This window comes from Harpia harpyja, chromosome 11 (assembly GCF_026419915.1).
Source record: "Harpia harpyja isolate bHarHar1 chromosome 11, bHarHar1 primary haplotype, whole genome shotgun sequence".
Taxonomy (NCBI): domain Eukaryota; kingdom Metazoa; phylum Chordata; class Aves; order Accipitriformes; family Accipitridae; genus Harpia; species Harpia harpyja.
Window position 1 is genome coordinate 29,826,935 of NC_068950.1, and position 27,786 is coordinate 29,854,720.

The 27,786-nt window shown below is 42.3% G+C and overlaps 2 protein-coding genes across 2 annotated transcripts; one reads left to right on the top strand and one right to left on the bottom strand.

The window, feature by feature from the left end:
• Nucleotides 1–717: 717 nt before the first annotated feature.
• On the top strand, nucleotides 718–27,786 carry LOC128147769 (uricase-like). Its single transcript, XM_052800762.1, has 8 exons — nucleotides 718–828; nucleotides 19,300–19,518; nucleotides 20,299–20,415; nucleotides 20,541–20,619; nucleotides 23,833–24,019; nucleotides 24,517–24,640; nucleotides 25,055–25,138; nucleotides 26,152–27,786. The coding sequence occupies exons 1-8, from the start codon at nucleotides 814–816 to the stop codon at nucleotides 26,287–26,289; spliced, it is 963 nt and encodes a 320-aa protein (XP_052656722.1). The 5' UTR covers nucleotides 718–813; the 3' UTR covers nucleotides 26,290–27,786.
• On the bottom strand, nucleotides 6,331–20,643 carry DNASE2B (deoxyribonuclease 2 beta). Its single transcript, XM_052800767.1, has 7 exons — nucleotides 20,525–20,643; nucleotides 17,088–17,240; nucleotides 13,046–13,223; nucleotides 11,672–11,753; nucleotides 10,489–10,650; nucleotides 8,781–8,978; nucleotides 6,331–8,220 (listed from the first exon to the last, which is right to left on the bottom strand). The coding sequence occupies exons 2-7, from the start codon at nucleotides 17,198–17,200 to the stop codon at nucleotides 7,865–7,867; spliced, it is 1,089 nt and encodes a 362-aa protein (XP_052656727.1). The 5' UTR covers nucleotides 17,201–17,240; nucleotides 20,525–20,643; the 3' UTR covers nucleotides 6,331–7,864.

Here is a 27,786-nt window from a genome sequence, read left to right on the forward strand (position 1 = left end):
AAAGATTCTTTCTATCCACACCATTCATCTTCCTCAGTGCTAACGACACAAGGTAGGACTGAGGAGATACAGCTTTAAGTCTTCATTCTGCCAGAGACAGGCTTTGAGTATCTTAACTTACTGAGATGTGCCCCTCTAAAGGCAGGAATATCACTTCTTCCTGATTTGGGCACTGAAAGTAAAGCCATGAACAGCAAGAGAGACTGTTCACCAAGAGGAGGTTCGTCTCTGCCCAGCTCCTGCATGGTACTGCCTCAGAGAGGTTCTTCTGTCAAAGAAACTGCCCACGCACGTGGCTTCTCTGACATCTGTCCTAACAGCCACCCTGGCAGCGCCGGGTACAAGGCTGTGGTCAAGCCAAGGATGTGAAACTCCTGGTGGGGACATTTCCACCATGTTGGGACTACACTACCATCCTCTAAACACAGTTTGTGTCATAGACCACGAAAGGTTCAGATTTTATCCTTCAGGTTTTATGCATGATTCCCTTGTCTTTGAAGTTCTGTTCCCACTGAAGATGAAGACAAATTCCCACTGATATTAATGGGGTTAGGATGGGTCCTTGTCCCTATTTTTGCTGTTGTTTCCTTTGTTGCAGTAGACCCATTCCTTTATTAAAGCTTTTGCCTGGGGGAAAAAGGAAAGCCATGTTACTAAATAAATTATGAAATATTTACATTTGTGAAGCCAACCCCTTATGCCTAGCTCCTCCTCTGATTTTAAGATGACACTTTTTATAGAGCTACAGCTTCTATACTGCCATTATTCTTCTGTGGCATCCAAGACCAGGAGGTGACAAAACAGCAGGCCACCATGAGCCAAGTGACAGTAAGTAATATCTAGGAATGCTTTCTGATTTTGACTCAGTGCAGTGAGAAACAACTATATTAGACCAGTGATGGTTTGTTTAGTGCTGGAGAGCAAAGTAGGATCAGAGATGGAACTGAAGAAAATATAAAACTGGGGAGGTTTCTAAACTAAGCTTGATTTTTACCTGAGAATAAAAGCCCATATGTTGTAGATATATCTGTAATAATAATCCCAAGAGCAAAGTGTTAAAAAGGCATGTTTGCTTATCACTATTTATGTTCTGTGTATGTTTATTTGTATTTACTTTTTTGCCTGCAGTTCTCTCAATGCCGCAAGAATGAATGAAGCTAGCTTTAGTGTCACGATCTGTAATGAAATGATCTGCAGTTACTCTTGTGAATATTTTGCATCTCTTGTTTTCATTGTATTTTTGTATTGGCTTTAAAACTAAATAGTAGCTTCCTTCTTTTAAAAGAAAGCGGGTTAGCATGTTCAAATATGTGTGGTTCAAACTGTTTAGCTTAGCTTATGAATTTCTCCCTCCTACTTTTACATATTTAATGCTTTTGACTTTGTTTTGCCCCACCTCTTGTAGGTTTGGTAACAGGCAGGTAACGACTTTCTCTCTGGGTGTTGGTTTGTTGTTTTGGGTTTTTTTCCTAATACTTGGCTAAGTCACTTCAGTTTATGCCTTTCATTTTTATTGGTCTGTGGCATAGCCTATGGAGATTATATCTGTAAAATGGATAAATGTTAAGTAACTATCACAGTAAATGAAACATCCTGTTAATTGGATTTCTGCACAGTTAAATCCTAATGGTTCTCTGTCATCAAACTCAAGGTCTCTGACCTCCCTGGTGTCACCCATCCTAATGTTCCTTCTGCTCTTCCCTTGCTTTTTCTCTTTTGCTCACCTTCAGTTGTCTTGCTCCCTCTTCTCCATTTCTCCTGCAAGCTCTCTTTGCTCCCATTTGTCTGGTTCTTCACATCTTTTGGCAGTAAAGAGGAGGGCAGGTTGGTGGGCAGCTGGGAACACAACTGTACTGATTTTCCCTATTTGCTGTGCAGCATTTCTTCCATGGTCTTTCTTTGCAAAATGTCCCATGCAAAATTGTTGGTTCCCTCATTCTCACCTTGACTTTCATGAAAGAAATATTTGTAGTAGTTAGCAAGCAAAAGAGGAAAAGATGCATATTTCCTTTGCACAATGCCTAGGATTTACAAGGTCGGTATGTGAAATGGAGCAGCTTTCAGAGCAGGGAAGGAAACAGTTCCTGAAATGTTTACTGAGTTGGGCATTTTTAATCCTCAGCAAGAGGTGGTGGACAGTGGTGCTGAGCATACTCATACCAGTGCAAAAATACATTTTTAAAACTGCACTATAGCAGGAGAAATACTGATTTTTGGCTGGCAGAATCTTAGCCCAAAAAGGAAACCTGAAAAAACACAGACACAAAAAAGCCTTGGAGCTAAATATATTCACACATTAGAAAGTCAGAAGTAAGGAACAAAAAGAAAACACTTGATGATACGGGCTTTAGTGAGCTTTTGGCAGGCTTTGGAATGTAATGGGGAAACCATGTACTGCTGTAATGTGACATGCTTATTTGCAGGCATTAATACATGTGAAGGCAGATTTTTGGGTTACTGTATTATGATGCACAACTGTGTGGCTAATTTGCATGCAAAATTTCTATGATTAATAAATTAGTCAATGCTAGTACAAGTGTACTACAGTGAACCACTTGTAGCAATCAAGTGTAGCCAGCAGTCTACCAGGCAACATTAAACACTATGCTCTTATCCAGTAAAGCTTTGAATATTTGAACATCAGTTTGCAGTTCCCAAGCTTAAAAGTGATCAAGGCAGGGGGCAAATGTTCCATACTTTTATCCCTCTTACAGGAGAATCAGAGTAGTCACCAGATACCTTGTGTAGAAATGTCAAACAAACTCGACTGAAAAAAACAGAGTCAAGAGGATTTACTGAAATCTCTTGAGTAAAAGTGTAACACAGCTGTTTATAAAAAGCAAGATATACTTTTTTCAAGTCCTAATGTTTTGTATTTAACAGTTTGAGTAAAATGAACATATCAAATATGCATGGAATAGCACACTCTTAATACTGGGATAAATCAGTTAAAAACCATAAAGATAAGCATAAAATAGGCCTGCATTAAAAAATTATATTATGAGCTAGCTCCTGGCCGAGGCCAAGATCTGAAAGTGCTACAACTGATTTCTGAGTTCACATGCAGCTTCTTTTACTGCATTCATGCCAAGTTCATAAAGATTATGAGAAAATTCAGCACATTAGGCCTTTAATCTGGTATCTCCAATCTAAATAGAAGAGTGTCAGATCTGGCTAGGCTAGTCAGGGTACCAGGGTATCTAGAAAATACTGATATTGATATCCTAACTTGACATTTCAGATCAGGGTCTCTGCCTTGTACTATGAAGAATTTATTCCCTGCTACAAGGGGTTTTCCCTCCCACTTTGCCTAACAAAAATTTCTATTAATCACCATTCTAATTTTTAAATTCCTGTCTTTTTAAAAAATCTCTTGTGAAATTAAAGAGGTGCATCATATTCTTGCATCACATTCTTAGCACAGTTAGGCTTTGGCTTATACCAAGCTTTTAGAAGACACTGCCAGCACTACTCTGTCTCCCGAACATTTTACCCAGGGCATAGGCAGTTTACATGTTCTGAAGCAATTACTATACTAAGTACCCAGTGATGTATCTTTCCCAGAAACTGAAAATAAAGGTATAAAAGAGATCCACACAATAATTTATGGGCGTTAACATATGGGTGTAAGTTTCTCTGGGGATAATTATGTGACTATGCTAATAACGCCAAGGATGCTTTGATACATGAAAACAAATTCTGACAATGATGTTCTTGAGCATTTCATTACTGTCAGGAGTGTATATATTTAAACAGGAGAGAGGGATGAGAGAGGCCCATACGTCTTCACAAAAATAACCCTCTCCCTTCATGCTGCAGGCAAGCTGAGAAAGCCCTGTTTGACACAGGCACTTACATTAGATGCATTTACTGGAAACTTCCCGTTTCGAGAGCAGAAAACTACACGAAGTGTGCTGAGAGGGGAGCAGTGTGTGTGGTTTGCAAGGATAGCTGGAAGAATGGGCATTACTGACAGCAGAACGATCAAAACCTCCTGGGCTTTGCAGGACTTCTATACTTCTAAAAAGTGCAATCTAGCATACTTTGAAGCAGACTTTGCTGTGGTTCAGAAACACACCTGTGGACCTCTGTGACAAGTCCAAGTGCCAGGCTAAGTTAGCATGCTTTGGAGAAGGGAACGTTCCCAGCTCAGTCAGAGAAATTTCTCCCAAAGCTTCCCCTGACTTGCTGGCAGACAGCTGGCATGGAGCCCCAGGTGTCCTTGAGAAATTCTGCAATACATTGCTCCTCACTCGCATCATGAGGGCTCTGTATTTTTTCAGTTGTTGTGGAGACACCAGAAGCAACCCCACCATAAAGGCTGCCCTGGGAAGTGGGCTCAGGCCGCAATGCCTGTGCCTGTTTTTGCAGTATTGTAGTTGCCCAGCTGGGATTAAACTTCACACAGTTTATGTTTTTATGTCTTCAAATTTTGTTTGTTTGTTTGTTTTTTAGCTTTTCTTCTAGTGAGGCTAATGTCTAATCCTTTGACCTCTTACATTAAGTCTGTGTAAAATTGCACTCTTCCAACACAGCAAACCACTACCCTAACAATCCACAATTACCAGTGTTATAGAAGCATCCTCAGGGATACAGGCATTTATAGAAAAATCATCAGGGGTTTTTTTGGAGCAGAGACAGGGGGACAGAGTTCTGCCCTTGCTCTGGGATGGGAGTGGCTGTGGTGAGGGTAGGAAATGTCCTCGTGGGTGAGCGAGTGGCAGGCGTGTATTTTGAGAGGCTGTATTTGTATCTCCTGCCCCTTGTGAGCTTGTCAGGCATGCTGGGACCGAGTCTCAGCTTGTGGAAATGATTACAAGGCAATTTATACCAAACAACAATCCCTACTGTTGTGTTTGCTACAGACTTGTCTGCAGCATAGTAACATTTAGTGGATTAATAATGTCTGCTTTTGGCCTCTCCTACTCCCTCGGCAAACAATTTTCATGTATAATAAATGTTCTCATTTAGTCTAACTAGAACAGAGCCCAAGGGTCAGAATAGCCATACCTGCACACTGAGGAGAAGAGACTCTGGGTTTCCAGATGAAAGACCAGCTTTCTCCCCTCTCCATGCCGGGGTCCAGGACTTCTGCCCTTTTGCAGGATCAGCTTTGCTGGGCAAGTCCTCCTGAAATCACAGAGGGGGCAGTGCCAGATGTCCCCTTCCCCTGGAGAAGGTCTGTCCAGCCAAAGGGTCACAGTGGGCAGCAAAGGCAGCACAGAGTCACTGGGACAGGCAGATATTTGTTGAGCGTTTGACATTTTGGAAATGAAAAGCACATTTTAAAATTTAAAAGTCTATTAATAAATATATAAAATATGCAAAAATAAATATTTCACACCAACAATTGATCACAGTGCATGCTGTGAGGGCATATGAGATTGAGTAAGTGATGAATGGTCTTGCCTTTGCGCAGGAAGCCTGATAGTTACAAACCCTTTAAAAATCTGTATGGTTTATCCTGTTGATTATCAGTCTCTTTTGGGAAACAGTCTGCCCATGTTTCATAATGTGTGTAGTAGAAATACCAGGATATGCAAATATGGAAGTTACACAATGAAAGCAGAATTGAATTAAAGCTGTTTACACTGAAAAAATGAGAGAACCAGAACTGCAGCCTTTTTATTGCTACACCACTGAAATGAGCGTGCACACAACCCAGCTATTTAGGTGCTTGTAATGTTGTGTGGTACAACTGTTTCTTTCCATCTTCCCACTGCTGTTTATGCCTCCTCAGTAACAGCTAAAATGGAGGCTACCAATCTTGGGTATCATGGAAGAGGAATGTTGTGAGTCGTTTTGTGAACCTTTATGACAGCTATCAATTAATTGATCAAATAATTAAGAACAGCAATCATTACTTAAAGTCAAGTGATGGACTGTTGACTTTTAGCCTGTGGAGCAGGGCTGTGGCAACACTGTTGTGACAGCCAGTGGATGGAGACTCTTTGCTATTGAACTCTGTGACCCAAATGGTGTGGCTGAGCATCCACCATAAGAAATACAGGTTGTGTCATAGGTCCAGGTGGCCTCTGATGCACCATGGTGAACCTTGCCAGCACCATCTCCAGTGAAGAATTTCTCGCTGTTCCTGTACACTGAGGTCATGCATATGCAAAGGTATGGGCAAGATATAAGAGTTCAGACAGGTAGGTTACGTTAGCGTCTTGCTTATCTTGGCTTATCTGACTTATGCCCTACCGTCCCACTGCTCAGCATTCTGTGTCACTGGCAATTTTCACTGCCATAAATAGGTGTTGCTTGACTACAGCTAGTAAAACAACGAAAAGTATATATGTAAAACAATTTGACAAGCATCAGAGAAAAAACATTATCAAGCAAATTATTTATTAAATGTTATTTGGTCATACGCCGGGAAAAAAAAAAGACCTATTTCATGCAGAATATCTAAGCATTATTTTCACTGAGCTATGAGACTTGGGTTTGCCTTCAGTCCAGACTGACTAAATATGAAATCTATTCCTGCACAATTCTCCTCATTAAGCAGGCCAGATACATTATTTGTTCCAAAAGTATGCACAAGTGTTTTCTGAAATTAATTTGTTTGATACTTCGTACACTTTGTCATTTGGTTGATTTTTCAGGGTGAAAAGGGAAGGAAATCTTCAACAACTTCTTGCGGTTGTGGGGCATTTCTTTATATCTACTTCTTTTTAAGACACTGTTGTGAAGAATCAGTGGTATGGACTATGAACACAGCAAAACAGAAATATTAGTGGGACAGCCAGCTTTTCAGACTGGAGTTTATATTAGCAATTCAGGAAAAAAAAATACAAGTGAGATATAACCCTATAAATATATTTAGGAACATATTAAATACCTGTACACTTTTGAAATCTGAACCCAGGAGTGTATCAGGATTTTGCAAATTAGCTTTGTCTTTATAGCAAGTCTATGGAAACTTTAGGTCATAAGCCTGAGACTGGAGGTACTGAAAATTAACACCCACGTTTGTTGTAGTGTGAAAATGTAGGTGAAATAACATCTTCCTTCAAATATTCTCTTCTCTTTATTTTTTTTCCTAATTGTCTCCATTTATCCTTTGGCAGCTATAAAACATTGTAACTAACCACAAATAACTATAAAGATGGAAGAGGGAGACTGTGAACAAACCATTTTTGCTCTTAATTTATTTTGCTTATTCATATTTTGGACACATTTATTTGTTTATAAGATTGCTGTACATGAATAAAAGCACTAGAAATACTCCCAAGCTATTGGTTACAAATTATTTAAAGCTCATTTCTTCTCTAAAAATTAATCATGTAAAAATGAAGCCTTCCTGTCCACAGATCTACTCATCTCCCTGTCTGTATCCAATTATGTCAGGTCTTTAAGAGATTCAGCCCAAACTGAGCAGAAATGCTGTGATTGATCTCAGCAGTGCCTGGAACATGGGGCGATTTTGAAGCATTTTGGTACTTTTGCTAACTGCCCAGCCCCAACAACCTAGCTAATGAGACAGGTTTCTGTTGTTCCTCCCATCCCATGTCCAGCGTCACTCACAAGTTCCCCTGGGGACACCCGTGCACGGTCGCTCACAGCGATGAGCTTTGGTTCAGCCCTGTGCAGCAGCATCCTGTCTCAGCGCCAATGGCGAGAGGAGCCGGGGAGAGAGTAGAGTGTGGCTCAGCACACACAGAGCCAGCTGGTCTGGCACCCAGAGAAAAACAGCCGTAATTTATCTGCAAACTGCCTGCTTTTATAGCTAACAAGGTGAAGGTCTAACACATCAGGCAACTCACAGGGCCATTTTTCAGAGTGAAAATATAGTTTAAGGGAGACATTTCCTACACTTTCTGTGTAACGAGGGGTTGTGCTGTTTGGGAGGAATGGTTCGTTATATCAATGTGGAAGCATCAGTGCAACTTTCGTAGTGGATTATCAAATGCCTGAAGGCTTTGTAGATGTGTTCGTTCTGTGTACAGACGAACCCACCGCTTCTCCAAGCTTGCTCAGCAGCACGGTTTAAGTCTCCGATGCAGGTCCACTGATCTTTGTATTCCCTTGAAACAGCCCATTTGGAATGATCGTTAATGGAATAAAAGGTGGAATTCAGTGGCATCCCTATTAGGTTTATGTTGTAGACATGGTAGTCAAGAGAGCAATTTGAGGGAAGTTTTTGGCCGGAATGCTGCCAGGATTCAGCCAACAAATCGGTCTTCAGTTCCTGAGCCATCCAGGCCACGTAGATATCTGTGGAATAACACAGGGTGTGGGAAATCAGTCTTTCACATTCCTTCATTTAAGACGGGACTGAAGAGCATCACCTAAACTGGGCTCGTTTCATTCCAATGCATCAAGTGAGCCAGAGGGGATTTTGCCCCCTCCCCTTATTTTGACTTTTGTTTCAGAAGTTAATTTCTACTTTCCTCCTTCTCCTGGAAAACCTTTTAAACAATCAGCAGGATAAAAAGGAAAGGAAAAAAAATTTCAAGCCTTCTTCATAACAAAAAAGCGCAGATGATTCAAACCCCATTTTTGTTCTTTGTTGTTACTGTTGAATAACAGGGAATAAATTCCCTTGAAAATCCCATTGTTGAACACCTTAATGCATTTGAAGGACCAACAGCTTTTTGCTTTGTGGGGCTGAGAGAATATTATGATGGGACGCCATTCCTTGCCCTCCGTTACATTTATTTCTGAAGCTGAACTTCTTTCTTCCCCTCAAAGAAAATCCTAATTGTCAAAGAATATATTAATTGCTTATTTCTTGCTTGAGAATGTGTGATAGCTAGAGCAACAGGTTCTCTTACCATCTATGAACAAGTGTGACTTTGCAAAGTGGAGAAAGATTTCCCCGTGAGCTGACTGGAGCTTGGAGAGGTGGCGCAAGGGGACCGAGGGCAACCTGGACCCTGCACAGAGCTTCTGCAGATTTGGGAGATCAGCTTGGAAGATGTTAGGAATGGAACAGCTGTAGATTCCTGGATTATAACTCAGCATCTGTTGGTCTGAGAAAAACCCAAAGAAATGAACACATGCAGAATTAAAATGGGTTAAAGCGAAGCAATCAAGAGAGTAAAGTTCTGCCTTGGAAAGGAAACCTAAATCTTTCTTAATCTTCACAGCCTATCTCCTGGAGCAGTTCAGTGTCAAACTATCTTATTTTAGCAACCAAAAACATGTTTAATTGCTGTGTGTTCCGACTGGCCCTGCAGCACATAGACTGGCTCAGAGAGTACACTCAGGTTTTTCCACTTACACCTCATTATTCTTAGCAGAACTGTTAACCAGTGGTCTCAGTCCATTGCCACTTCCACCCGTGCTCATCTTCAAGCCTCTAAGCAGTCACACAGTGCTCAGATGGCATGTGTAAATCCAAGCCTGTCTGTATTTACAGTAGTTTCCAGTCAGTTACAGTTGCCAAGCCAAATGCAAACAGAAGAGCTGCCAAAGGGTCTAGTTTGGTTTTAGGGAGAACAGAGCTTGACTTTCAGTGCCTGGATCGAATTTGCAGAAGAAATTTACTTTTCTGTACAGCGCACAGCTTAACTGTAGAAGTCCTTGCCATGGGTGTCGTAAAGAGCAAGGGAAGAAACGGGCTCATTAGATGAGTTCATGGAAGACCAGTCCATCAGGAACTTTCCAGTCTTTCCAGCTCAGGAAATCCCTGAACCACAGATTACCAGAAGCTGGGAGGACAGAGCAGGAAAAGCATTAGTGTATGAGTCTCATTTTCTTATCCTCTTTCCCTAAACACATGCATAGATGCGCTTCCACAAAGAGGAACCTGGTTTAGGTAGCTCTGGGGTGTGGCCAGCCTGGCCATTTGCACAGCATATGTGTTTCGTTAATATTATTCAAGGTTTGTAACTGAGAGTGAAAAACAGTGTGAAAAGCATTAAGGAGCGTGCCAGTATGACTTCTTGTAACACGTTTTGATAGTCCCTTTTCAGGATTCCAGTACCAGATATCACTGTCAGATTGTTCTGAATCTTAGCGGTATAGATCTTGGGTTTTTTTCTTTTTAGTATTGGTATTTTATGTGGCAAAAACTACCTGGGGAAATTCTGGGTGATATTTATTCCATACGTTGTATTTCTGACGAGTCAAGCATACTACTCCAGCTCAAGCATTGGTTGCCTTACATTTTTAGAACTGCAGATGACTGCAGCCGAACGAGCTATTACTGTTAAAAATGGGTAATCATCCTACTTTATATTCGCAAAGCATTTTGTATGCATGGACTGAGTTTACCCTCAATATGCACTCGTGACTATTATTATCCCAATAGCCCCATGGGGAGCTGGATTCAGAGTGGAAGAGTGGATTTCCCACATTCACACAGGAAATCGTTGGATAAATATAACTGAAGCCAAGAACACTGTTTCCAGGCCCCACTTGGTTTCCCAATCTGACAACGAAGGACAAGAACAAGCAATTTTTGAGGCGAAGCCTCAAGAAAAGCAGTTAGAGAGGTACGGTGGGGCAAAGGCTTTCTTAGGGAGAAGCTTTTCATACCTATTTCTGTGAACTGGTCATATTTGAAGGTTATACAGATGGCCGTCTGTCCGTACGACTCCCCAGTAGCTGGATACCCATAACCATCCTCAGGGATGGGAGGGAACAGGGGCACACTGTGAATCACCCAGAAGCCTTGTGATTTGTCCAAGAGCAGAAATCCTGTCCAAAAAAAGTTATTGAAATGAATTAAGGAGGACAGAGCCCTGAGACGATAGAGCTGTGTCCTACTTTGGATTTCCTGCTGCAGACACCACACTTCGATTGTTAATGTCTACAGTAAACTGGCTCTAGAGTAGATTAATGGATTACAGGAGACACTAATATCGTATTAAAATTGCATTAGATCTCTCCTGCATAGCCTAACTCAAACTGTCACCATGTTTCTTTTGAAAAAAATATCTTTTCAAAACCTTTCTCTGCTCAAATTTTGCCACCAGAAAGTCTGATGATTTAGTGGCTGTGACCCTCTCTCCACTGCTCATTTTCCTTTCCTTCATATATTCACTGTGAAAGGGGAAACAGAGTCCATCAACACTGTGTCTTCTTCCCCAGACCAAATTCTCCTCCCTGGGGAAGCAGCAGAGAGACAGGCTATGCCTCCCCCTGCAGCAGGGTGCTCCGGGGAGAAGCACGGCTCCTGAGCCATCCCCGTTGCTGCAGCCTGAAAATACAGACCTGCGAATGTGTCCATCTCAGTGTCAGGCTGGGCAAACCCCATCTGCTTCCTCAAGGGAATGTTTAGACGTCCAATGAAGTTTACGCTTATTTAAAGTCTCGCTTTACTTTAACTGCATACTTTAGTGCTTCCATGATCTTGGCAGCAGTTTCCTGCCCCAGAGAGAGGGGGTTTATGTTTAGGGTGCCTTTCTGTTCACATCTTGTACTGCTGTTGCCATTAGGCTCAGGATGATGTGGTCTGTACTCGCTGAAAGGAGCTATGAGTTTCAACTCTTGACAATAAAGGGTCCATAAGCTGTAAGAGTTCTTCAACAAAGCAGAGGCATAGCAAAACTAAAACAGAAGCTGCAGTGTATGTAACTATACTACAAACCATGCATCATGCAAATCATTCTCCAGTTTTGCTTTAGGCAGGAATTTTAGATATGCAGATAGACAGACAAGTAGATGCTATCCACAACTTCAGAAAGGAGAAAATAGTAGCTTGGGACTCTCCCTGTACCTTTGGTATGTCCTCTTTTCCACCCGTCGGAGTCTGATTCAGGGACCTCATCGTTGTATATCGCATATGCAACACTGTTCCTCTGCAGGAAAACAGACATTTCTGAAACATGACATTCAGTAAAAGGCAGGCATTTAAGTGAACACCTTCTACTGGGAACAGAAGAAAGAATTCAGGACTTCTCTGTGTGAACATCAGGAGCCTAATCCTTGTCCCAATTCAGCTGACACAGTCTCCACAGAAGTTACAGCAAAATAAACCTGAAGACTCAGCATTACTGTCCTGGTTAATATAAAGTGGAAGTTCTCTCAATCATTGCAGTAGCCCTTCCTCAAGAGGTCGAATATGCTCACTAAGGCAGTTTACATGGGTTTATTGGCCACTTGCTTGCAAAGAAGTTCTCCCCTCTTTTTTTTTTTGTGCCACTGATTTAGCAACCATATTCGGTGAAAATGTTTGCTGAGGAAAAATAGACATGACAAGTGTTCTTATGAAGGACAAGCAATTAATGCTTTCTTTGAAAAATATTTGCATATGGCCGCACTTTATTTCCCCTGAATAGAGAACTTCAAAGGAGTTGGGTCATGCTTCCCCTCCCAATGTACTTTGAGTTTGTAAACAGTTTATTACAATTACAGCGAGACCTGGAATAGGACAGTTGACCAGATTGCCAATATTTGACTGACTTCTGGGAATCTCTTCTACATAGAAATTGACACCCTACAACTAACCCACAGCAGAAATGCAAAGACACACCCAGACTCCCCCAAATACTAGGTAGATGGTGAAAAAATAACCATAGGCAGATCTTGTGGTATTTTATAATCACATCACACAGATATAAATGAGGTGTCTGACTGGGGGGGGGGGGGGGGGGGGAGGGCCTAACAAGCAGCATATGACTGCTGAAGCAGTCACAGTGATTTCAGGGGGAAGACCAAACCCCAGATTTGATTTGAGACAAAAGCATGAAACACATGCACATGGAAAGGCTTAGGGCAAGTGCCTGTAATGGTCACCACTGGCCCCGGTCTGAGTTCACAGCCAGTTCACAGCTTCAGATGTTGTGCAACATGAATTGCAGAGAAGCAGCCAAAGGGACTATGTACCAACGCTCATTTTTTTTTGATGGGCAATACTTTAACTGTGTGAAAGGCTTGACTAGAAATTAGAAGTTCGAGGATAATTTCTAATTGTAGCCAAAACTGCAAACAATCTGCCCAGCTGTCAAGACGCTCCCCTTGATGTGTTTTTAGTAGATCTAGTTGGTCAGGTCCTGCCATACCTCTACATGCTTATTTTGGCTGGTTTCATTTCATTTGCATGTAATATCAAGTAAGCATACTAACAAAATGATAATTAAATGTCACTTGCCTTGGATTCGTATGTCTCGTACAGCTGCTTCAGTGTTTGTCCCAGAGCACCCTGTGTCATGTTGATGAGGTATTTACTGAGCTGCCACTGTGGAGCCAGGGCGTCCATGTACATGTATTCCAGCCCCAGCATGGGAATCTCTCCTTTGGCATGTTTTGGCAACTTGTAAAGAGCAAACCTGCAACAGTGAAGAGCAGTGGGTTTTTTTTACAACCATCCTGTTTGAATGTGTAAATCAGTATCTCCTTCCCCCCTGAGGATTTAAGAGAAGGGTGACTCTGGGGATGCCTATGCTGGAGGGGGACCAGTGCCACCAGCGTGCGGTGTGGACATCTCCCAGCCTCGAGGAGGTGACCCAGCGCAGGAACCAGCAGCAGTTTGGCAGCACAGTACCTGCGGCAGACAAATTTGTTCTGCTTCTTAGCAAGCAAGGGAGGCTGACTCAGCACTAAACTCCTGCTGCTGTGACCAGACTGCTGTTGGTACACTGAAAGGATTTGAGGGAGCCCTGGTTTGGAGTCCCATTTAGCCACCAAATCCCTATTGCTCCTGGTTCTGGTACAGAACCTCAGGTCCCAAATTCAGTCTGACATTCTCATGGTCAACCTGGACACCTCTTACCAATACATTTTTATATTATATAAACATAACTTTATATGAAACAGATAAAATTATGTATTAAAATCATAAAAATGCGTAATGTTATATTTATACATATTAAAACCACAAAATAAGTATAAAGCCATGTGATAACGTTGTTCCAATCCTACTTTTCATAACAGACTTGCACTCTGCTGCACTGTTGCAGACTGGATATTTGCACACCATTAGCCAGAAACACAAATCTTTTCAAAATTGTAGAGTACTCAAGGTTGTCAGTAAATGGCTTAGTTCACATTAATGTCCCTAATGAAGTAAACAGGTTTTCCCAGGGCACAAGTCCATGGGATTAATTGCAATATAATTAATTGAGCCACTTTCTTCTAGTGCTGTACTTGAGTCATTTGTTATTTATGTCAATAGTAAGAACTGAGTGGCATTATTTTCAATCCTATACTATTTACCAAAAATGCAGCCTGACTGTGCTTAACCCTTCAAGTATTTCAGGAGGAGTAAGCCTTGCCCAGTTGATTTACAGTCTCGAGGTGGTCAAAAAAGCCATCTCCAAAAGCAGGTAAGAAGTGGCAGGAAAGCATTTTGCTAGAGGAACATTTAATCCGTGGGAAATACATGTACAGGCAGAAGAGAAACACACCACTAGTGATCCTGGTAATCTACCTGCATTGCTGCTGACTGAGTGATGTTCCTTAAATATCTCAGGAGAAATTGTTGCTGATGACAGATCACAGAGAAGAGAAGAAAGTGATCTATATAGCAAGGCTGGGGAGAGCTGTCCATGCACGAGGAGTCACAACAATCCCTTTATTTGAAATGAAGATTTGGAAAAGAGAGGAATAGCAGTAGTTGCAGTAGTATGAGCTGATCCAGGAATTAGTATACAAAGCCTTTCCAAACTGCTTTGAAATGTATCGGAAGATTTATGCTCTCGGGATGTTTACAGCCTTGCATCTCACAAATCCGCGTTCGCAGGTATGCCTATGGAAATGCTAGTAGTTGAGCTATCAGTAAATTGCTTGCCAGTTCCCAGTGGATACATGCTTTGGCCCTTTCCAGAAAGCCAGATGAGTGTATTAGCAATTAAAGTTGTATAAAATTCTTCACTGCCATTTGTGTGCAGGAAGTTTCTCAAGAGCTTACGCATTTGTGGGAGAAGGGTGAAAGTTATTTTCCTGAGAACCAAGGAAAAGCAAATCCGCTTATACCTGATTAGCATTGTCACATTATTTGCTTGTGACTGAACACCAACTTACTACAAATAATCACATCTTTACTTCTTAATCACATCTTTAATTCTTGCCCCCCCCCCCCAAACCCCAAACAATGTGCAGCTCTGGCTTCAGTCCTTGACTCAAAACTTCTCAGAAAGCAGAGTTTTGGCTTTTATTTGCACGAAAATCTTCTGACAGAATACAGTGAGTTTGGATGAATAAAGGAAAGACTCCCTGCCCTCCTTAGAGAGCCAATCCTATGGCCATTTGTTCTGGTAGCCCCTGTGCAAGGTGCAGTGAAGATGGTGGGATGAGCTCCTGAGTGGAATGAAAACGCGGGGGGAGACTTTTGCCAGCCCAGGCACTGCGTGTGGGTAGGAACAGCAGGCACGGCAGGGGAGTGCAGGTGGGAGCAGGTCAGATAAGCCAAGTGATTCCTCCGGTTTAGTGGCAAATGAAAGGGTGCGTAAATACTAATAATGAGTGATTATGGAATATTGCAGGTTGAAACCACTGAATAGGAGGAACTCACATAAAGCTCTTGCTAACTGAATATAAAACCTGCAGTGCTGTGTTTGTTTGAAAGGGCATCAACATCTTTTGGTTTAAGAGGAAGTTTTCTCAGCAGTTTCAGTTCTGCTTCTCCTATCAGCTTCATAGCAACCAAATCCAGAATCAGGCAAAAGCTGACTATTTCTTGTCAGTAAACTAGGATGACCCCTGCAGATAGGCAAGTTTCTCTTTCATTTGATCATGGCACATCAGAAATGAAATCCCCCCCCCAGTTCTTCCTGCTAAATTTGTCAGAAGAGAACACGGTTATGCCTGTGCAGACCCCCCAGCTCCCATCTGGAACAGGTCCCACATCGCTGGCCTTCACACAGAGGCACAGGTGAATTACTCCTAGCCACAGCTTTCAAAGGATTTCTCAGAGAATTTGGATACAAAAATTGTGTTCATTTAAGAAATGAATGGTAAATGGGGTTTTGTTTGGGGTTTTTTTCTTTGTTTGGGTTTTAGTCTGGTTTTTCTTTCGCTTTAGCAGACAGACAGACTCATTCTGCAAGGAATAATTGCAGTTTGCAGAGAAATGAAATTTCTCTTAAGTTGTTGGGTAGCTGCACCAACCAAGAGTCTGATTCCTGAAAAAAATCACATTATCCAGAAGGGCCTTGGCAATGGCGACAAGTCACAGGGATGGACCGGACCCTCATACGTTTGATGCTATGCCAATATAAAGCAAAGCCAGCTTTATGCTCCTGCTTGAGTAGCCTGCCTGCGGTGTGAGAGGCTCCTACCTTCCCTGCAGTTAGCTCTGTGTGCAAGGGAAGGGATGTGCAACAATGGCACCTACTTCTTTATCACTTATATCCAAACTAGTCATTGTTCCAAGAGAAAGACACTTTTCTTCTGAAATCGGTTGATATTTATCTTTGGGAGGCTTCCGTGTTCTTTTTTTAAGAGGCCTCGTTTCACTTTTTAAACCTGGGCTGGATATTATGTAATTATACTTTGCATCTTTCATCTTCAAAGCGCATTAAGGCAATTAATCATTTAACACCCAAACTCGGGCTTGCTGCTGGCAGTAGGATGGTACCAGCTCTAACGCACCGGCAGCTCCAGCACCAGGGAGCGACCTCTGCTCCCCAGGCACAAGGCGCTTTCCCACACTGAGACCCCCACCCCGCACCTCTCCCGCATCCCCCCGGGGGCAGCTTGGCCTCCGCTCCCCCTCAGCCACGGCAGCAAGGGGACAAGTCCTACCACACTGCTGTTTGGGTACGAGCAGCGAGGCTAAGGGCGAGATACGGCTGTTTTCCCCGCTCGGCTGGGTTCCCTCAGCCAGATGAGCTGGGTGCCGGAGCCCTGGCCCAGGCTGGGCGCCCCCAGGGCTGCCTCCGGCGAGCGCAGCCTTGGCACCCGAACACAGGTTATGCTCCCTTTGATGATGAGACATGAACGCTGCGTAAAACGGTGATTGTTTTGCAGTTAGTCATAATGCAGTAGGGTGGTTGGTTCAGTGAAGCGAAATCACATTTCAATAACTTATCCTAGGTTTTCCAAATGCAAAATTCAGCTGCTACTCACAGGCAAACAGGATTAAAACAGCGATTGCTGTGCATTACTTCTCAGTGATCCACCTACTTCATGCGGTTTAAGCTCAAGTGTTATTTACTCACCCAGAGTTTCTCCCCAGCATGGTATTTACTTACCAATCAACTGTCTCCCCGTCTTCATTCCTGCAGGAAATCTCAGCTGCCCACAGAGGTGCGGAGGAGAGAAGCAATAGCAAAGCAGGGTGACACCATGCAGATCCCGCAGGCATTTTCGTTTCTTGGCTGCACAGGGCGAGCACTGAGCAGGCTCTAAAAGGAGAAGTTGTGTTGCATTAACTGTCAGCTCCGGCTGTACGACGCAGTAAGCGCAGCCCAGGACAGCAGAACCAGCCTGGGAACTCAGACTCCCGCTGCAGGGACGGCCGTCGGCAGCAGGCCCAGGGCTCCCGGGAGCTGCTGGAAACTGCTCGTGCTTTCTTTGGGCAACAAAATGGCAAACTGACAGTTGTCAAGTTATGTTTTTGAGAAAACTTATCCTTGTATTCTAGGAGGTAGTATTTTGACTATTTAGAATATTCAAGGTATTCTGCTTAAAAACAAAAAAAAGCTGCAGATACTGAAACCCTTTTTGTTTTCTTTTTAGTGCTGCATGACTGAAGTATGAATTTTTTTACAACTATCTGAAAAAAACCCAGTGTTCAGACAAGCAAACCAAAATCATTTCCATCTCACTACTTCTCCATTGTAGCAGGCACAGCCTTTGCACCACTCCTGCAAAGAGGGTTACCCGGTAAAGCGCTGAGCCCTGCCTGGTCCTGGATCTGGCAGGGGGGGCCTTCATTTGTCTGTGGGGATTGAGCCCGCAGGGACTGAACAGTCAGAGAAAATGCTCTGATCTCTAAGCCACAGTAATTTACTTACAATTAGTTAATATTTTTTTTAAATTATCTTTTAAGTGCATTAGCATTTCTGTTCGGAACAAACATGTCTGAATTGAGCAATTTTACATCTGATAAACTTTTAGCAACTCACATATTAAAAGCTTCAATTATATTTTGGTGTGTAAAATATTCTTTCTCCCTCCTCATTATGCTTACATTAAAAGGTGCTGATTTACATTAAGAGATGTTGATACCAACTATGGGATATTTCAGCCTCAGGGGAAAGTCTCGCTCAATAAGCTCTGGATATTTTAGCATAACAGAAATCCTCACATCCTTCACAGTATTTTGTCTCTTTTCTAATATAGCCTCTCCAACACTGTAACAGATGTGTAAATGGGATGTATTTGACAGAAGCAGGATAAAACTGAATAGGGCTTAACTCAAACAAAACCAACGATCCCAGAAAGCCGGGATTCTGGAGGTGTGGATCAAGACCTGAATTTTGCTGCTCAGACTTGCTTCTGATCCCTTTTGTGAGGCATCAGAACTGCAACACAGTGGTGAGGAAACACTTTTAACCAGTCCAGCTCGGTCTCTTTTCTTCTTGCTCTTGGGAATTGCAACGTGCTTAGAGAGGGTAATAAAACACACACCATGCCAAGAATGTGACAGCTGTTTCCATTTTCTGTTTGGGACTTCTGCCTTCTTACAAAGCAACCTTCCTGCCCCTCATGGAAGAACTGCTTTAATACTCAGCACTTCCACTGGACCTTGGAGCAGCAAGTCCCCGCTACCCTGCGCACATGACAGGGGGCAGCCCTGGGCACATGGAGTGCCGGCTAACGGGGGGCTCTGCTGGCTAACGGGGGGCTCTGCCATGCAGGATGCTGACTGTGTTTTGCCAGCTTCTGGGTGAAAACGGCAAGGGCCCAGCGCATTGCACATGTGGAGCCTGACAGCAGTTGTGAGAGCTGGGAGCCAGAGGGGTAGGAGGTGCTGAAAGTCTGTTCTTGGTGCCAGGGAAGATCGGGAGTTGTATCTAGAGAGGTACAGCCCAGGTTGGCAGAGCCGGCGCCGGTGGAAGGACTGCGGAGGGTGCGGGGGTGAATGCTGCCTGCCCTCTGCATGGCTGTACCCGCGGTGACTGAGTGCACTGGGACAATCTGGGTTCAGAAGGAGATGATGGAGGGGAGACTCCATGAAGGTCTAGACAAACGAGAGAGACTAATTCACTGTTACTCACGCTATATGATCTGCCCCCATTAAAATTTTAAAATTCTATCACAGCTGCTACTAATGTAATAATACCTTCCTAAAGTGTTTTTTTCTTTCCATCAGGACTTTGCAATTTATAATGGAAAAATTTTCATTATCACAGCTAACCACAGAAATAAAGGCCATAAACATTGTTTATGTTTCATTGACTGAGCGTAACTCAGGCTTCCACTGAGCTCTTTTACAACTGTCACGTATTTTCTCTGCAGATCAAGGATGTAGAAGTCCTCAACTGTGAATATGGCAAGAACACAATTAAGTTCCTTCGCCTTCACAGAGAAGGGAAGAAGCACTTCGTTAAAGAAGTGGAAGTGTGCACGCATCTCCGGCTGACTTCTGCTCAGGAGTACCTGGAGGGAAACAACTCTCTTGTGATACCTACAGACACCATGAAGAATATTGTCCTTGTGTTGGCCAAAAAAAATGGGGTATTTTTTATTTTTTAACTAGCCTTGCTGTTTCTTATGACTTCATTGGGAAGTGTTTGCTATACTAATTTTTTATTTTCAAAATGCATCAAAATAATCTCTCCCCCCATTGGCACATCAGATTGGCACTAAAGTCACCTTCAGTGATTTGGGAGATCTTTTTTCCTCCTCCAGTGCTTACCCTGCAGACTCCTCCTTAGTTTTCCAAAGCCTTTTTTCCTCACAGAGCTAGCAATATGTTTTGTAGATTTGCCATAGAAGATCCATCTCTTTTTTAATTTAATAGCACATAATACTGCATTATTCCTATATAGCATTTTTAAAACAGGTCTCAAAGTATGTGAGACTCCTCTTAATTCTGTTAACTGTGCTCTTACCTCCCTCAACTGCATCTATCATAATGAGAATCTGTAGCGTAAATTGTCTGTCTCAGTAATGAAATCCCATCTTTAGCCTGTAAAGCTTAATCAGAATATTGCTATGATTATTTCAGCATTATACCCTCAAAGCATAAGGCTTCTGTAGCAGTTTCTCTCAATCCAAGGACTGCAGCTCGCTATACCATAGAATGGGAGATTTTTGACGTGACTCTGTAGCTGCTATTTGCAGCGTATGCTGCAAGCTGATCAAATGACTAGGCACAGCACACAAAACCAGAAATGAGACAAATCTGTATTTTTAACAACACTGATCCTTCCCAAATATTTACAACAATCAGAACAATCTACTTTTGTACATGAGGTAACTGCCTCTTTCTAATAATGCTGTTTGCTGTCTTAGATCCCAACTTTAGAACAATTCGCTATAGATATCTGCAAACACTTCATGACAACATTTTGCCAAGTGGCGTACGTCAAAACCTATGTTCAAGAAGTACCATGGCAACGTCTACACGAGGTATCTAAAATACTAATGCATTCCGTTTGTTTATGCTGGAGCCATTCGTTACTCTCTTAGTTCCTGTTTTCAAGTTAAGATAGTATTTACTGCACTTTTACTTACACACCTGCTCTAAATTGCAGAATGGCGTTCCCCACGTCCACTCATTCATATGCGTTCCTGATGGGATCCGCTTTTGTGAAGCTGAGCAGTGCCGAAATGGTGAGAAAAGAATTTGCAACTTCCCCCACTTCTCTGTAAATATTTCTGCCAATGAGAGATGAAGATGGCTTTAGAGATAGCTAAGAGTGTTACAGGTGTTACTGCTCCAGAGGTCTAAAACAAAGAGTACTTTTATAGTCTAATTTTGCAGTCCTTGATCTCTGAGACATGACTGAAGAACTAACATAGCTCACATTTGTATGTATATCTTAAATATATAATGGCCACAACAGCACATCCAGCAGAACTGCTATATTGTCACAGGATTTAATAGCCTTCCGAGAATGGTCTGCTTACTTTTTTACATTATACCATATTCCGCAGTTTCACTATTATCATTACCCTATAGAGAAAGTGTCATGAAACCATGCTGCTGTAGGCCAATTGCCTAGTTTGCAGTTATTTTCAAAACCCTGCCTACATGCCTTGGTTTTATTTCTAAGATGCAATTCCATTGCTGCACACCAGGCTGGCTTGAATATCATGAGCACTCAGGTCTACGTGCAAACAATTTTTCACATGAAAATACTTCAGAGTGTGCTTACTACTTCTGCACGCAATGCATAAACAAAGCACCATTTGTCTTCACTAAGAGTTCTGTGATACCTAAAAGACATAGGCTTTCAAGCTCAACTGTCTGTCTGTAAACTGGCATTCCAAAGGGAGTGTAAAAATTATCTCTTCTTGCTATGACTCACAACAAGAGTGTAAATTCAATCTCACTATGTTGGTGTTTCATTTAACCCATCTTTCAGCCTACTGGGAACTAAGCTGAGACCACTACATTATTTCACACAGTGGTTTTAGAGGTTTTAGGCATTAGTTCGGTACCTATTTATTACTGCCCTAATGTAACTTAGAACTATTTCCCATCCTACCCTCTCTCCCTATTTTCCTAACATGCCGGGGTTAGCACCAGTGGCAAGACCAGTTTCACTTGCAGACAGGACACAAGTTCTGAAAGGCGCATTTGAGCATTGTCCCTGTGTTCCTGCTGAAAGAAAAGAGAGCGCCCGTACCAGTCTCCAGTGCTTCTTGGCCTGATCTTTTCTAATGTTCCTAGTAATGTTAATGACTGCTGTATTTTTGGCAGCCTCAATAGTATTGACTTTGGTTTCTGGAAAGTGTTAAGAAAGAAAACTGAATTAAAAAAAATAAAGAAAAAGAGTTTATGCTTTCTTGAAAAGCTGCTGCTCTTAATGTATGGATTGAATTAAATTTTTCATCACCTTGAAAATTCAGCATGAAATTCTGCAATTTCAGGTTCTACACAAACAAAAAGCCTTTAAGGCTTACTGAAGAAACTGCCTTTCCTTCTTAGTCTTCCCTTCATGTAGACCTTCAGCTGTTTCTTTAGGATTCCCTGCCTAAGTGAACAATAACCAAAGAGAAGATTTTCATATCCCTTTTATTTTTCTTATAAGAGAACCTTCTCTATCTTTAGCATCCTCCTATGCACCTATCAGCCAGACAGAGAAATTTATTTCTCAGTTAATCCTATCTTTTAACACTTTTCTCATCATTAAAAGAAACCTAGTGAGGCTTAATAGAATTATAGGCTTATTTTTTGCCATTATATTGGCTGATAAAAGGCTCAGAGTTTTTTGGAAACTGAAAACATCATAAGTAACTTAACAGAGAAAACTGCAGACATCACAAGCACAAAACATACTGAAAGCACAGCACGGGCTGTTCGCCTCGAAATCTTTGCCTCGGCGTTACATTCTTCAGTGGGAGTTTCAGGTCGACTACTACACAGCCAGCCAGTCAGCCAGCCTTTCAGTAAATCATTCATTGCAAGGAGCTCTTTCAAACAAGGCTATGTATTTGAATATGAGATAAATATGTCTCCAGGTTCACTGATAGTATCTGCACTACATTAATACCTGTGTATTACAATCTTATACCCAAGCAATGAATTCATCAAGATCTCAACAAACCCCAAAATATCCTATCCAATGGCAATCTCTTCTTTAGATTTTTTTTTAAGCTTTAGTAAATAATAGGGGGATGTAGCCAAAATTATAGATAAACCTCCTTAGACTCATTCAAAAACAGTAGTGAATGTAAACAATAGAAGAAATAGATAAAATGCAGTTTTGATAATTTCCAGTGACAGAGCAGTTTAAAAAAAAAAACCCTCTAAAAAATCATGTCAATTTAGAAATATCCATCACAGTGGAATTATTTCCAGTATAAATTCCTGCAAAGACACGGTTTAAAGACAAAGTCTGTCAGTACTCCCAGTCCAAGGAACGATTACTACACGCCAGACATATTCAAGGATTAATTTCGAAGTAGCTAGTGTGAGCACCAAGCGCAGCACAGAAACAGCAGCTTCGGCTTCAGCCACTGGCTATCTGTACAGGCTCTGAATAAGCCTGTGTGCCATAAAGTTTCTCTTTTCTGAATCTGCTTTTTTGGCAGCCCTGAAAATTTTCAGTTATCCGTTTGGTGTGCTCTAAATGACTGACCACTTGAAATTGTTTAGCCGCCATCCAAAAGGTTTGTCAGAAGAAAAAGTTGAGGACACAACTGTTTGGTCTTTAGAAGATGATAATCCACCCACGCAGCAGTGATCTACAACAGCACATTTTATAAATAGTGGCTAAGAGCAAAAACGCTGTCAGTTTGAACCTGTGGGTGGCATCTGTATCAGTGCCAGTTCCCGCTAATTAGCTGAGCTGCAGGGATTTTCATTGGCTCCTCGCCCTCTTGTTCTTATGGATGCAAAACTCAAAACAGGATGGGTATGTAAAGCGAACTTCTGATTGAGGCTCCATGTCTTTGTACAGAGAGTTTCTACACTTGCCTATGTTGTTAGAAAAGGCTCACCATGCCTCTCCTGTACACCACAGCCCTAGCAGCCTATTTCATTTCCCTTTAGAGCAAGCAGTAGTCCCCAAACTCACATCAGTGAGAGCCCACCCAGTGGATGTCCCAGCTCCAAGGAGGTGAGATAAAGGGTGTCCTCAGCTCTCCTTGACTGCAAGTCACTTGATGGGATTCTCTGGTTTCTAGATAGAGCTCTGATTTTAGTAGTTTCTGTCTTGTTTCTTATCTCTCTGCAGTAGCTAGGCTTGCAACAGAAGCACACGAGTGAGTCCTGGAGAGACCGCTTCATGGCTCTGGAGCTGTCACTGCAAGTATGCACCCAGCGGTTTCTCTTGGCCTGAAAAGGAGCTCATATTGTCTCGTATTTTTGGATCACAGGTCCCCTGGTTGTTTTTGCTGGAATTAAAGATCTGAAACTTATGAAGACAACACAGTCTGGATTTGAAGGCTTCTATAAGGATGAATACACCACACTTCCTGAAAGGCATGACAGGATTTTATGCGGAGAGCTCTTCTGCAAATGGTCATATGGCGAATGCAAGGATTTTGACTTTGACTGCATATGGTATACGTTCAATCAATACGTGTATTTATTACCTAATCTATGATCCCAAAGTCCCTCTATACAATACAGCAGTGTAAGGGCCAGACATACAGTTGCTGTGCACCAGCTGCTCTCACAGATCTCCGTGGCAGCACTAAGTGTTAGGAGGGGTGAGAGGTACTCCTTGGCGGGCACTCCTCTCTCTGATGGTGCATCAATGGATGGTATTTAAACGGGCAGTTCAGTGTTCAGTATAGAACACTTTAGGAGAAGAAACAAACAACTAATTTATTAGATACTTTTAGCCAAACACCTATTTGTGAATTGCAGAGCTGGGGAGTGGGTGGAATTTGGAGGTGACAGTACAAAGAAACTGTTCTTCCATAAAATCCCATGTGCTATGTATTTGTCAGAAAAGACAGAGAAAAATACACCACTCCCCCACCCCCCGTAAAACATTACGGATCTAGACAGAGACAGCTGATACAAGGTTTTGTAAGAACCTGTGTTACCTCTAGGAACAAAATCCGTGAATGTATCCTTGAAGCCTTTGCCGGGCCACCCGACTGTGGGGAATATTCACCCTCTTACCAGAAAACTGTCAACTCTATCCAGATGCTCGTCCTTTCCAAAGTGTCACAGGTATCTTCTTTCCTCCTGCTGACGTTTTACTTAAACAATAGTGAATGTTAATTGGACCACTGAGAAGACCAAAATGAGCCTATTATTTCCTCTGGCAGTTCTATGTAAGACTGGAAACTGTTTGGTGGTACAGCTAGATGGTCTGAAAAAAATATGAACACACTGAGTGGTTCATATGCTGCTCCCCAGCTGTGAACACAATGGGGGAGAATATCACTCAGTGCTTGGCAGGACATGAGTAAAAGTAAAAGGCGTGCTACAACATTGTCTACATGTTCAACAGATTGCATTTGATCAACTGTACGTGGCGGGGGCGGGGTGGCGTGGAGGGAGGTATGGTGAGTGGAAAGACTGCCAGGCTGTTGGCTGAAAAGGTGCCCTAATTCATTGCCTTATCTGTTTTCATGGTTTCAGGTACAGGTCATAGAAGTCATCTTGAACAACACTTTTTATAATGTCGTAGACATGAAGAATCTAGGCTTGACCAATGACAAAGAGGTAAGTAAATGCTCCAAACACAACTTGCCTGGACTCTTTAGAAATACTCAGCCTAAAAGCATAGCAGCAGTTCTGCACAGAGCAGAATTAAAGTGAGCAAACTTTCTCACCCAGCCCCAGTGAAAGCTCCACCTTACCTCTAAAAGAGATTTACACTGATTACAGAAGAAGGATAATTGCTTTCTTGTGCTGTTGATAAAAGCTAAAGGAGCACAGTAGAATGCTTTGGCGATCAAAGGGATCTGTAACAGAGACTACCTGTGAAAAATCATTCCCATTTTGTCCACTGAATTTGACTTTGTTATAATGTCAACCTGTGCAGTTTTAACCAAGCAGAATGCATCATGGCATCCTTTCACGTAGCCAAGTAGTGTGAAAAGCTAGCCCACTGTGGCTCTTCTTTCTGCTCCATTGGCGGTACCACTGAGTCCAGGGAGCATCCTTGGTGCAGTGGGGATACAAGTAGGTGAGCTAGGCCATAGGGTAACTCTAGGTGACAGAAGACCAGCTCTCTTAAGTGAGCAGTGAAGGGATGTTTCTGTAGCCATTAGGAGCCAAAGCAGATTGGTCCAACAGCGGACAAGGTATAAGCCTGGGATCAGGCAGAGGGTGAGAGATGTAGGGCATGAGATACATTTGCTCCTCCCTCCACAGCTGCTCTAGCTGACAGCCAGCTCTGGCTGCAAGTCTGTTATGTTATCCTCATGTGACAGAGGGCAACTGGGTTATTCCATTTTGCATCAATAGTCTATAGTCTGTTTATGCTGTAGTGTCCCTCTCTACGTCTTGTGATTCTGCTGCCGTTCTATCCTACCCTTGCCCTCTTTCAGGTGGAAGTTATAGATCCATTTTCACTTGAGATAACAGCAACATCTACCACTGATGTTCTTAAGAGAAGGAAAGGGCCTGGACATGATTTTATGAGGAGGTGAATAGCTGCAGTTTCTGCTGTGATGATGCTGGCACATCCCTGTCTCAGAAATGACCTCTGTGTTTGTGCTCATCCTCCTCAGGTTCTGGTTCCAGTGGAAACTCCCTATGGCTCCTGCGCTTGCACACTTGGCAGGAAGAAGTTCTTAGAAGCACAAGGCCATGTGCTAAAAGATGAGAGGCAAAGTCAGTTTGGACTGGCAGCTTCCCAGGGAAACTAAACCTCTTGGCTACTCTCACACCTTCCTGATAAACTTAACAGTATGGCTTTCCTATCAGCGTATACTCATTGGCCTCTTCCATCGCTACTTTCCCTCTAGGAACTCCTGAGGTTGACATTTCTGAAGGACCCTCAGGAATTCAGAAATCAAAGCCTGTCCCTGAATCTCAGTGTGATTTGCAGATTGAAATCCCTTATGCTCTTGAAAATCCCAGCTGGAAACATTATAGTCAATTAATTTTTAAACCAGCTATTCCCAGACCTTTTAATGAAACAATTAATTTGATAATGTCTGTAACATGTTTTTGACATGTAAAATCAGCAACTCTGTATATTCTATTTATTAATGTTCCTTCAGTAAAATGAACATACAGGCACGAGACCAGATGTTTCATTGACATTACCTGTCATGACCCCTTGATGCCCCTCTGATCTACAGAGCTGAGGTTCTGACCCAGTAACAGAACAGGGAATCAGTCAGACACTGATTTCTTTGTGAAGGAAATGAAAAAAAGAAAAAAAAAAAGTCTCTCTCATATCTCCTTTGCAGTGTGAATAGTTACAGCTGTTGACTAATTTCTCTGCATGTATTCTGACTGCATGGCTGCTGCTGCTACTCATCAGACTATACAGTTACTATATAATTTTATATTAATCACTGAGGTGTTTGGGGCTATCTCTGTAAGTTTAATTAAATAGTTTTCTTTAGTCTAATAATCTCATCATGACTTCTGAGCAGGCAGGAGTCAACCTAAGTAACCCTATTACTTTTGGGAGGGGTAGGGAGAAAGCTAGACAGACAGACAAAGCATATCTTCCTTTAGTTACCCCAGGTGATAGCTCTGAATATAAAGATAAAACTATACAGCCAACAATTCTCATCTCGCAAACTGTGGCTACCACATTTGCACCAGAAATCCTGCTCAACTTCTGACAGCTTCTAACTGCTGCTCTCATTTTCTCCGAGCGTCATTTTCAGACTCCATGTGACAGAGTGCAAATCCAACGGGAAGTGCCCAAAGTTACTTCTGAAAACTGCAATTCAGTTACCTTTGTGCCTTCTCAGTTGGGCAGACCTGCAGCATTCCTCAGGGTACAATCATTAAATTCATAGGCACCGAAAATGAGGAACATGTCCTGCACCATGTGACATTTTGAGGTGCTTTTCAAGATAGGAACTTGCCTTGGTGAGCAGGACATAACAGATGCGAAAGGAAGACACTGTTCACAAGCCTGAGATATCTCCTGAAAAACAACAGGACAAATGACACCACAGAGTGAAGCTGTCCCAGATATGCTGTTCCCTGGTCACTAGCCAATTCTGAAAGTTTTACTTACAACACTTCTAGCTTTTGCCAGGGACATTCTTTCTTACCTTGTTAGATTGTGTTGTATTCTGCTTGTGGGCTTATGTCTTGCTATTTCTGCTATTTTTAGGTGCTTGTAATTTATTAATGTATCTTTTAAGGGCGAATAAAGAGCAACATCAAAAAACAAA